At 41.6% G+C, this 12,766-nt stretch overlaps 1 protein-coding gene across 1 annotated transcript in view; it reads left to right on the top strand.

Moving 5' to 3' along the window:
* Positions 1-12,766, top strand: part of ehd4 (EH-domain containing 4) — a 29,317-nt gene that overhangs the window by 12,953 nt on the left and 3,598 nt on the right. Inside the window, exons 3-4 of the mRNA XM_071365575.1 lie at positions 2,438-2,535; positions 12,311-12,723. Of these exons, the coding sequence (XP_071221676.1) occupies positions 2,438-2,535; positions 12,311-12,723 (511 nt within the window). The remainder of the gene's footprint in view (positions 1-2,437; positions 2,536-12,310; positions 12,724-12,766) is intronic.

Genomic DNA, 12,766 nt, shown 5'->3' with positions numbered 1-12,766 from the left:
GCATGCATTGCCGAGCCGGAGGCATGGTCATTCCATATAGGGCTTTTCAGTCCCAATGGCCATGATCCTTTTGAACCCGTTGGGGGAGAAGAATCAACGGAGCCCCATTTAATGAAGGGGGGCAAAGTGGGCGGAGGGGCGATTTGCACGTGTAGCTTAGCAAAAGGGGGCATGAATTATTGACATTGTAATCTAAACCCAACCTTCATTTACTTGTTGTGACACATTCAGGTTTAAAACTCAGTTTTAGACGAGGCTGAATTTATGACGACAAATTCCTATTTACACTTTGTAGTCAATTTTGACACTAGAATATATGTTGCTGAATCATATTGATGCGACAGGCCTTTTTCAAAGAGATTAGATCAGGGGTGGGCAAACTTTTTGGCTCAATGGCCACATTGGGATTTTGAAATTCAACGGAGGGCCGTATTTTTTCGGGGACCAATTGTTTGTTAAAATCAATTTGTGGGGGCCTCCCGAGTGGTGCAGTGGTCTAAGGCACTGCATCGCAGTGCTTGAGGCTTCACTACAGACCTGGGTTCGATCCCAGTCTGTCACAGCTGGCCGTGACTGGGAGACCTATGACGCGGCGCACAATTTGGCCCAGCGTCGTCCGGGTTAGTAGAGGGTTTGGCTGGCCGAGATTACCTTGTTCCATCGCGCTCTAGCGACTCCTGTGGCGGGCCTGGCGCATGCATGCTGACACGGTCACCAGGTGTACGGTGTTTCCTCCGACACATTGGTGCGGCTGGCTTCCGGGTTAAGCATACATTGTGTCAAGAAGTAGTGTGGCTTGGCTGGGTCGTGTTTCGGAGGATGCACAGCTCTCGACCTTCGCCTCTCCCATACAGTCTGTACGGGAGTTGCAGCGATGGGACAAGACTATAACTACTAATTGGGGAGAAAAAAAATAAAAATGTCTTTAAATATTTATTTTAAATGTCTCACGGGCTGGATTGAAGTGCCCGGTGGATTAGTTAGTTTTTAGGGGCAGCCGTTTTTTAAGTTGCTTTCACAAAGCTGCTTTCACATTATGTAACAACAATATTGTAACAAGTAATTAGTGTTACACACAGGTATATGCATAGAATTACATTACTTTAATTTGAAGGATCTGTGCGTATAAGAGCAACTCGATGTCAGGGGTTACCCACATAGTGACAATTATTACTGAAATACTGTGGCATGTGGAACTTTCCATTACATAAATAGGCAGCTGAGCCTTGGTAGAGGCTTTGAGCAGAGATATGTGGAATTGCTATCAGCCCCCCTAGCTGATAACTCAAGGTGAAGACATTTTCTTTGATATGAGGATTGATTACAACCAGACACCACCTCCCACTGCCCCATGATCTATTATCTTCTCTACGTTTACCTCCCTCTCTCACTTTGTCCTAATAAATCAGACATTAGTGACATGGGGGTCCCCTGTTCATTATAACATCCTGTATAATTAGTTCTTGTGCAACAAGGAAACATATTTGAAATGTTATTTTTTTCACATTCTAAACATGTTTTGTTGAGTACATTTGTCCAATCCTGCGTTCCTGCAGTGCAAACAAACAAAAAAAGATTTAGCTTTTCTCCCTGTGGTTAGAAGGTTTGGTTGGATCCATATTATTTACGTGATCATGTTCTAAAAAAGCAGAAGTTAGCGATTTATTTTGGTATTGTCGTCCCATTTCTTCCTGTCAGCCCAGCCCTTTTGACATAGCTGTCATTTTTTTCCGAAAACAGTTAGGAGAGGGAAGTGACTGTCACTTTTCATTTAGTGTGAGCTACAACTACAATATCTTGGATGTCTGTTGTTGGCTCAGTCAAGAGGTTCTCTTAGCTTTAATTTTAGCCTAACAACACTTGTCTGAAGCATGTTTCCTATTTCCAGATATTTGTAATCCATGGGAAATGGTTAAGTACTTATATGACAGTTGGCCAAGTTAAGGTCAAAGACATTCCTGACAGGACAGAGGACATCTCCTCCTTTCCAGAGGAACCTCTGACAATGCACATTGTTTCCAGTGGACGCTAATGTGCCCCCCAAACTCAGTTATTTTACTTTGCGGAATTTATAGCGCTTAAGAAGGCACAATGGTTGCATACTAGGCCTACATCATGTTTTTGTTTTTGCAGTTGAATCCTTCCTGCCCATGTGCCCAGACAAAAATAATAGACTTCACCGGTGTTGGCCTGAATCTGCCAACAAGCCAGATTTACGGCTATCACTAATGCTATCTCTGTTACCATCACACGTGATCTGAATGGCTGAATCCCTGCCCTTCCAAAGCAAAAACATACCAGCTTAGAAATGGGAAAGGATGGGGTAAAAAAAAGAGGAAGAAAATGTTTTGACAACATGAGTTTAGCAGGGTGTTTTTCTGGAGCTGCTCTTCAACTCATGTCTGTAACATGTATTGTGTTTTCTCTTCTCCTGTAGGTTAATCTGTTCCCAGATCCCTAACCAGGTCCTCCGGGGTATTAGTATAATTGACACACCAGGAATCCTGTCTGGAGAGAAGCAACGCATTAGCCGAGGTCAGTAGCTAGCTATCGAGCTGAGATTGATGCAGGAGGAAGGCCTGTATCAATCAAACTACCCAACTTGGAGAGCTATGGTAGTACATTGCTTTAAGAAATAATAGTTATTTTGTTTATGATGAATCAATTTAACAAGTCTATGCTTGTTTGTATACATTTCACAGGTGCAGATATTTCACATACTGGCTTTTTATTCTGAAGTGCACTAATTTGATAAAACTAATGGTAAATGGGTAGCTATCAAGTGTGATTTTAAAGTGTCAAAGCATGGGTTGTAGAGCTGTGTTAAGTGTGTTGTGTAGTTCTTGTCAACGGATAGGTCACTATGCCAGCTGTTTGTCCTAATTGTACCAATATTACATCTGATAATATCACAACATGATGCAATGCCTCCAGTGCTGTAGTTATGTTTTCTCCATAATTAGAATCCAACATTGGCTTTCCAAGCCTCCACTGGAGACCCTGAGATATGAAGTCATACTGAAGTAGGTCTTACGACCCTGCTACACTGCAACCATTGGGCAACTGGCGTTGCAGTCAGACATCAGCCGTTGAGGGAATGCTTCCTTTAAAAATCTATGAAAGCTGCTCTACTGCCCATGTTGCGCTCATGTTGTGTCGCGTCCAATGACAGCATCCAAGCTCAAGAATCGCAGAGGTTCAATTCTTGATTCCTGCATTCATTCTATCTTGTGAATTGAAATTGTGAGAGAAAAAAACTTGATTTTGGCTGCTTATTTTATTTGGATATCCATTAGCTGTTGCGAAAGCAGCAGCTACTCTTCCTGGGGTCCACACGAAACAGGAAACATGACAATACAGAATATTAATAGACAAGAACAGGTCAAGGACAGAAGTACATACTATAAATGTAAAAATGACACACAGCCTACATATTATTACAGACACACAAAATATCTAGGTCAGGTAGGGGAGAGCTGTTGTGCTGTGAGGTGTTGCTTTTAGGGCTGTCCCCGACTAAAATAAATCTTGGTCGACTTAGATCTGTCCTGTTTCAACCAATTGATTGGTGGAAATGTTTTTACTTATTTTTCTATATATAGACAAAATAAAATCAACTGCATATCCACTGAGCTTGTCTGATGCTTTAAGCACACTGTTTTAAATAATTAAGACACGTAAATTACTCAAAAAAGAGCCCGATGGTCACACTGTGTTAAAAGAAATGACAGCGAGTGCCTGTGTGACTGGCGCAAGTTGTTGCTCTCCTCCCTGCTGCGGTGAAGAGGCACCACAGCAAGTTTTTATCACACTGTCCGTGCTGAAGCTGTAACATAATTACAGCCATTTTAGTTTCTTTCTTGTTTGTAACTGAAAAGTTCTGTTACTGAAATCACTTTGTTTAAGAAAGACATTCCCTATTCCCTCAACCCTTGCTCTCTTTACGTGAAACATGTAAGCATCGCATGCATGTGACCAATAGGTCCTGCCCTATAGCCTATAATAATCACATCAATTAATTGGTTAAAACAAAATGGATGTGGAGGACGTGTGAAATAAACTCGAAACGAGCAAGTGTTTACTGGTTGCTCAGGAGGGAAAAGGGAAGTCAGATCTGTGGGAGACATTTGACTTAGTTGTGGAAACTACTGGAGGGTATAGGAGCAACCGTTGCGTGAGTATTATGTGTGCCAAACCGTTGCTGTTAGATTACAATGTTATATTTCTTTCTGACCATTTGGAACAATGTAAACAACGCTAAGTGAATCAGAGAGTCTGTTCTAACAATTATTTATATATACACTACCGTTCAAAAGTTTGAGGTCACTTAGAGTCCTTGTTTTTGAAAGAAAAGCACTTTTTTTGTCAATTTTTTAAAATATCATCAAATTGATCATAAATACTGTGTAGACAATGTTAATGTTGTAAATGACTATTGTAGCTGGAAACAGCTGATAAAAAAAAAAAATATGGAATATCTACATAGGCGTACAGAGGCCCATTATCAGCAACCATCACTCCTGTGTTCCAATGGCACGTTGTGTTAGCCTTTTAAAAATGATAAGCTTGGATTAGCTAAGTGATCATTAGAAAACCCCTTTTGCTATTATGTTAGCACAGCTGAAAACTGTTGTTCTGATTTTAAAGAAGCAATAAAACTGGCCTTCTTTAGACTAGTTGAGTATCTGGAGCATCAGCATTTGTGGGTTCGATTACAGGCTCAAAATGGCCAGAAACAAAGAACTTTCTTCTTAAACTTGTCAGTCTATTCTTGTTCTGACAAATGACGGCTATTCCATGCGAGAAATTGCCAAGAAACTGAAGATCTCGTACAACGCTGTGTACTACTCCCTTCACAGAACAGAGCAAACTGTCTCTAACCAGAATAGAAAGAGGAGTGGGAGGCCCCGGTGCACAATATAACTCTTCAGATATTTTAATATCTGATCAATTAGTCTTCTATTAATGAATTACTATTATTACCTTCATCAGTCTCATCTGAATGTCGTAAATTGTTGGTTATCTGTACAAACCCAGCCTCTACTATGAATCATCCATACACCAATTAGCTGAATTATTTATTTACTAACTAACTAAACAATCACAGAAATGCATAAACAAACCGTAGATATTGGTTACTAACAATGATAGGAAAGAGTCCCGAGTGGGCTATGCGGATATGACGGCTTGGTGGGGAAAGGAGTGGGACTGAGAGAGAGCGAGGAAAGACAAATGGATTCAATACACACAGTCAATAATTATATACATTGAAATGCTAATCCTTCGCACATGAATGGCCGCTCATTCGGGAATAATTGCATATATTATTATATGTATATATTTACGGCCGAATATCATTGTTGTCTTCTCTGTTGGAATCCGGTCCATCTGCTGGAACGTTCATCAGAGTCTCTCTGGTTGCGTTTCCCCGAAGATCAAAGTATTTCGTGGTTAGAATGGATACTTCAGAGTACCATTCAGAAATGTTCTCATAGAAAAGATTAGAGGTCGACCGATTAGGATTTTTCAATACCGATTTATTAGAAGACCAAGAAAAGCCGATACCGATTTAATTGGACGATTTTTGTGTGTGTGTGTAATAAAGACAATTACAACAATACTGAATGAACACTTATTTTAAATTAATATAATACATAAATAAAAACCAGTTTAGTCTCAAATAAATAATGAAACATGTAAAATTTGGTTTAAATAATGCAAAAACAGTGTTGGAGAAGGAAGTAAAAGTGATATGTCCCATGTAAAAAAGCTAATGTTTCAGTTCCTTTCTCAGAACATGAGAACATATGAAAGCTGGTGGTTCCTTTTTAACATGAGTCTTCAATATTCCCAGGTAAGAAGTTTTAGGTTGAGGTTATTATAGGAATTATAGGACTATTTCTCTTTATACTATACTATTTGTATTTCATATACCTTTGACTATTGGATGTTTTTATAGGCACTATAGTATTGCCAGCCTAATCTCGGGAGTTGATAGGCTTGATGTTATAAACAGCGCTGTGCTTCAAGCATTGCGTAGAGCTGCTGGCAAACGCAAGAAAGTTCTGTTGGAATGAATGCTTATGAGCCTGCTGCTGCCTACCACCGCTCAGTCAGACTGCTCAGACTGCTCAAATATCAAATCATAGACTTAATTATAATATAATAAGCACACAGAAATACGAGCCTTAGGTCATTAATATGGTCGAATCCGGAAACTTTCAGTGAGATACGGAACCGTTCTGTATTTTATCGAACAGGTGCCATCCATAAGTCTAAATATTGCAGTTACATTGCACAACCTTCAATGTTATGTCATAATTATGTAATATTCTGGCAAATTAATTATGGTCTTTGTTAGGAAGAAATGGGCTTCACACAGTTCGCAACGAACCAGGCGGCCCAAACTGCTGCATATACCCTGACTCTGCTTGCACAGAACGCAAGAGAAGTGACACAATTTCCCTAGGTAATATTGGCTGCTAACAAGAATTTATTTGAACTAAATATGCAGGTTTAAAATAATATACTTGTGTATTGATTTTAAGAAAGGCATTGATGTTTATGGTTAGGTATATTGGTGCAACGACAGTGCTTTTTTCGCAAATGCGCTTGTTAAATCATCACCCGTTTGGCGAAGTAGGCTGTGATTCGATGATAATCAATGCGGTGCCTGTTAATTTTCTTTGCAATGCAGGACAAGGTAGTTAAACTAGTAATATCATCAACCATGTGTAGTTAACTAGTGATTATGTTAAGACTGATTGATTGTTTTTTATTAGATAAGTTTAATGCTAGCTAGCAGCTTACCTTGTCTCCTTGCTGCACTCGCGTAACAGGTGGTCAGCCTGTCACGCAGTCTCCTCGTGGAGTGCAATGTAATCAGCCATAATCGGCGTCCAAAAATGGCAATTGCCGATTGTTATGAAAACTTGAAGTCAGCCCTAATTAATCGGTCAGCCTCTAGAATAGATGTTTTGGCAGTTGTCTGTATTCTCGTCCTCGCTTTACGTCATTTCTAGCTGCAGACTAGTGTAATTTATGTCTATGGTTTGCTCTTATTCTGTAGGGATTGATAGTCTGAGTTGAACCATTTCCAGCTGTGTAGCCAATGCTCCACGAGGTATAGTCCTGTCCTTTGGTAGAGTTGTAGTTTAAACCACTTCACACACCAGCGTCACCCGGCATGTTTTGGTCTCAGAAATTCAACCATTTGCAACCACAGCTCACGCTGGGGTTTGCTTAATCCTAACTATTCATGACCACAGCTCACACTGAGTTGGGTCACGAGTGGGTTTTATATGTAACAGTAGAAAAGGGCGGTCCACGACGCCTAATCTGGGTCTGGGCTCACGGGGGTGTGGCCACTGACTAGTTAATCTTTATGAAAATCCATACTCTTATTTAGAAGGTTAATATCACATTACATCTTTTCACAAATAGTTTAATGTTTAGTCACATACTTTTCACAATATTTAGATGTAAACTTGACAGCTGGGAAATGTACACTTTAAGAGATACCAATATGTGTGTTTCCTGTACCTCATGAGATCACCAAATGAAACACACTCAACATGACTGTCCCTTAAGTGTCAACGGATCATTCTCAAAAGCAGAAACATTGTTTAATTCTCCCATTTTGGGGATTTAGGTGTCTTCAAGTGAAGTCCATTGTTCTCTCTCTGTGCTCTCTCTTTCTGCATGACCAGGGGGAAAGAGTCTCCGCCAGGAATTTATAACCTGAGATAACAGAACCTGGGTGTAGGAGAAAGGGGGTGGGGGGGGGGGGGTAGCCACGATCTACACCCAGAAAGGGCCACGTCATGACAAGATATACAGTGCATTCGGAAGGAATACAGACCCCTTGACTTTTTCCACATTTTGTTAAGTTACAGCCTTATCTAAAATTGATTAAATTGATTTTCACTTTGGTATTGTGTGTAGATTGATAAGAAAAACATTTTTTTGTCCGTTTTAGAATAAGGCTATAATGCAACAAAATGTTGAAAAGGGGAAGGAGTCTGAATACTTTCCGAATGGATTGTATATGGATGATTTACAAAGCCAGGCACATTTAACAGTTAGGCTATTGATTATAGACCTACAGTTGAAGTCGGAAGTTTACGTACACTTAGGTTGGAGTCATTAAAACTCGTTTTTCAACCACTCCACACATTTTTTGTTAACAAACTATAGTTTTGGCAAGTCGGTTAAGACATCTACTTTGTGCATGACAAGTCATTTTTCCAACAATTATTTACAGACAGATTATTTCACTTATAATTCACTGTATCACAATTCCTGTGGGTCAGAAGTTTACATACACTAAGTTGACTCTGCCTTTAACCAGCTTGGAAAGTTCCAGAAAATGATGTCATGGCTTTAGAAGCTTCCGATAGGCTAATTGACATAATTTGAGTCAATTGGAGGTGTACCTGTGGATGTATTTCAAGGCCTACCTTCAAACTCAGTGCCTCTTTGCTTGACATCATGGGAAAATGAAAAGAAATCAGCCAAGACCTCAGGGAAAAAATTGTAGACCTCCACAAGTCTGGTTCATCCTTGGTAGCAATTTCAAAACGCCTGAAGGTACCACGTTCATATGTACAAACAATAGTACGCAAGTATAAACACCATGGGACCATGCAGCCGTCATACCGCGCAGGAAGGAGACGCGTTCTGTCTCCTAGAGATGAATGTACTTTGGTGCGAAAAGTGCAAATGAATCCCAGAACAACAGCAAAGGACCTTGTGAAGATGCTGGAGGAAACAGGTACAAAAGTATCTATATCCACAGTAAAACAAGTCCTATATCGACATAACCTGAAAGGCCGCTCAGCAAGGAAGAAGCCACTGCTCCAAAACCGCCATAAAAAAGCCAGACTACGGTTTGCAACTGCACATGGGGACAAACATCGTACTTTTTGGAGGAATGTCCTCTGGTCTGAAAAATAGAACAGTTTGGCCATAATGACCATCGTTATGTTTGGCGGAAAAAGGGGGAGGCTTGCAAGCAGCATCATGTTGTGGGGGTGCTTTGCTGCAGGAGGGACTGGTGCACTTCACAAAATAGATGGCATCATGAGGGAGGAAAATTATGTGGATATATTGAAGCAACATCTCAAGACATCAGTCAGGAAGTTAAAGCTTGATCGCAAATGGACAATGATCCCAAGCATACTTCCAAAATTGTGGCAAAATGGCTTAAGGACAACAAAGTCAAGGTATTGGAGTGGCCATCACAAAGCCCTGACCTCAATCCTGTAGAAAATTTGTGGGCAGAACTGAAATGCGTGTGTGAGCAAGGATGCCTACAAACCTGACTCAGTTACACCAGCTCTGTCAGGAGGAATGGGCCAAAAGTCACCCAACTTATTGTGGGAAGCTTGTGGAAGGCTACCCAAAACGTTTGACCCAAGTTAAACAATTTAAAGGCAATGCTACAAAATACTAATTGAGTGTATGTAAACTTCTGGGAATGTGATGAAAGAAATAAAAGCTGAAATAAATCATTCTCTCTACTATTATTCTGACATTTCACATTCTTAAAATAAAGTGGTGATCCTAACTGACCTAAAACAGGGAATTTCTACTAGGATTAAATGTCAGGAATTGTGAAAAACTGAGTTTAAATGTATTTGGCTAAGGTGTATGTTATCTTCTGACTTCAACTGTACGTAGTGCACTACTTTTGACCAGGGCCCATAGAACTCTGGTCAAAAGTAGTGCACTATGTAGCGAATAGCGAATTTCCCCCCTCTGATAACCAGGTGGTGAATCGCATCTCTGCATGTCTGGCAGACATATCAGTGTGGATGACGGATCACCACCTCAAGCTGAACCTCGGCAAGACGGAGCTGCTCTTCCTCCCGGGGAAGGACTGCCCGTTCCATGATCTCGCCATCACGGTTGACAACTCCATTGTGTCCTCCTCCCAGAGTGCTAAGAACCTTGGCGTGATCCTGGACAACACCCTGTCGTTCTCAACTAACATCAAGGCGGTGACCCGTTTCTGTAGGTTCATGCTCTACAACATTCGCAGAGTACGACCCTGCCTCACGCAGGAAGCGGCGCAGGTCCTAATCCAGGCACTTGTCATCTCCCGTCTGGATTACTGCAACTCGCTGTTGGCTGGGCTCCCTGCCTGTGCCATTAAACCCCTACAACTCATCCAGAACGCCGCAGCCCGTCTGGTGTTCAACTTTCCCAAGTTCTCTCACGTCACCCCGCTCCTCCGCTCTCTCCACTGGCTTCCAGTTGAAGCTCGCATCCGCTACAAGACCATGGTGCTTGCCTACGGAGCTGTGAGGGGAACGGCACCTCCGTACCTTCAGGCTCTGATCAGGCCCTACACCCAAACAAGGGCACTGCGTTCATCCACCTCTGGCCTGCTCGCCTCCCTACCTCTGAGGAAGTACAGTTCCCGCTCAGCCCAGTCAAAACTGTTCGCTGCTCTGGCACCCCAATGGTGGAACAAACTCCCTCACGACGCCAGGTCAGCGGAGTCAATCACCACCTTCCGGAGACACCTGAAACCCCACCTCTTTAAGGAATACCTAGGATAGGATAAAGTAATCCTTCTAACCCCCCCCCCCTTAAAAGAGTTAGATGCACTATTGTAAAGTGGTTGTTCCACTGGATATCATAAGGTGAATGCACCAATTTGTAAGTCGCTCTGGATAAGAGCGTCTGCTAAATGACTTAAATGTAAATGTAAATGTAAATGAATAGGGTGCCATTTGGGACACATACCATGGAGATATGGGCGTTCTTCTACATCTGTTGTTGGTTGCTCTCTGTGTACAGCTGAGGTTGCATTCCTCAAGCTCTAGCCATTTAAACATTCTTTCAATGACTCATCATAGCATCACGACATCGGTAGTTTTCATGTTGAATTATATTGTACATTTTTAAAGGCCCATCACTCAAAATCACAGAGTGGGCGTTTTTGAATATGACAAAAACATCATGGCCAAATTAAGTCATTCATGATTACTGGACTTGGTGAACTCGGAGTAGTTATCAGAATAAGAAGTGGTATTGATATATTTCCACGTTCCAATTGATTGAAATGAGTCATACAGATTAAGTTTGTTTCATGAGTGTCTGTCTATACCGATGTCCTCTGAGTACTCTCTCACGTCATTACAGCGTTGACAGTTCCCACACTATCCTCTCTCAGAACTCCTCCTAAATGGCTTGGCCCTTTTTAGGCTGCTCTCATTTTTTTATAGCCTTGTAATCCCTGCCATTTGTTTGTGTTAGCAACACAACATTAAAGGGAAATCGATTGCTGCTCGAAGGCAACTTTACATTTTCCTTTTGAAATTGAAGCACAATTATTTCAGAGGATTATTGCTCATTCAAGAAAAGCACAATATGCCTCGTCTTCCAGGCAATCATTTGATTGTAATGTCCTTTGCACATGCATGTATGCACACTTTTACTGGCGACCGTCTACAGTACTTGTCAATGGGCCAGCACATGATACGCTTCCTGAAATCTGTCAGACGATCTAGGTGTCTGTCTTCGTGGATCCATTTTCATTACAACCTGACATGGTTTATTTAGAAAAGGAGTGCCACAGCTGCCACATGCACATTTTGTTTTACCTGTACCTGTAGGCTAGTGTTTGAACCTCCAATAGTGTTTATTTTGTCTACAGAAACAAAGGATATATCTGTCATTCATATGTCAACCCTCATTCTATTTCAGGAGGCCCAGAGTGTAGTCACTGGTTGGCTGTTGTATAAATATTAGTGGTGACTTTAAAGAGATGGTGCGCTCTTTTTCTACTTACCCAGTCAGATTAGCTCGTGGATACTATTTGTATGGCTCAGTGTCCAGTTTGAAGGTAGTTTCACGAGCAAATGCTAACTAGCATTTAGCCCAATGACTGGAAGTCTACCGGAACAGCTAGCATAGCTGCAGAGACATAAAAATGGTAATTATGAGTTTATCTGACTCATAGAAGTAGAAAAAGAGCTTAATTGCCAAAATCTCGCACTATCCCTTTTAAGATGGTGCTTTCACCCTTGGGCCACTGTAGAGATCTTAGTTAGAGGATGTATAAAAATCTGACTTTTTGTTGGATTTGTGTCTGATTATTTGTTTGTGTTCCATCTATCTTTTGAAGTGCAGGAAATCGTCACATTGCAATAGATTGTAAATCAGGTGTTCTGCAGACAAAAGACTGTAAACAATAGCAGTACAGCTATATCAGTTATAATTGATGTTTATCGAAGAGTGATACCTCTTCAATGTTGGCTGAGCGTCATGATTGTATTTTTTTATTTTTCTCACTCAACAGGCTATGATTTCTCAGAGGTGCTGCGATGGTTCGGGGAGCGGGTGGACCGCATCATCCTCCTCTTTGACGCCCACAAACTAGACATATCAGACGAGTTCTCTGAGGCCATCAAGGCCTTCCGTGGCCAGGACGACAAGATCCGCGTGGTGTTGAACAAGGCTGACCAGGTGGACAGCCAGCAGCTGATGAGGGTCTACGGAGCTCTGATGTGGTCCTTGGGGAAGGTGATCAACACACCCGAGGTGGTGAGGGTCTACCTGGGCTCGTTCTGGGCCAAACCCCTGCGGAACACGGAAAACCGTAGGCTCTTTGAGGCAGAGACGCAAGACCTCTTCAAGGACATTCAGGGCCTGCCTCGGAATGCTGCCTTACGCAAACTCAATGACCTCATCAAACGGGCTCGACTTGCTAAGGTAATAAGCTGCTACGGTAACTCTACCGTTACTGTTCTTCCCA

The sequence above is a fragment of the Salvelinus alpinus genome, chromosome 25 (assembly GCF_045679555.1).
Source record: "Salvelinus alpinus chromosome 25, SLU_Salpinus.1, whole genome shotgun sequence".
Classification (NCBI taxonomy): domain Eukaryota; kingdom Metazoa; phylum Chordata; class Actinopteri; order Salmoniformes; family Salmonidae; genus Salvelinus; species Salvelinus alpinus.
The sequence above is the reverse complement of the archived record's forward strand: the minus strand, read 5'-3'. Positions and strand labels throughout refer to the sequence as shown.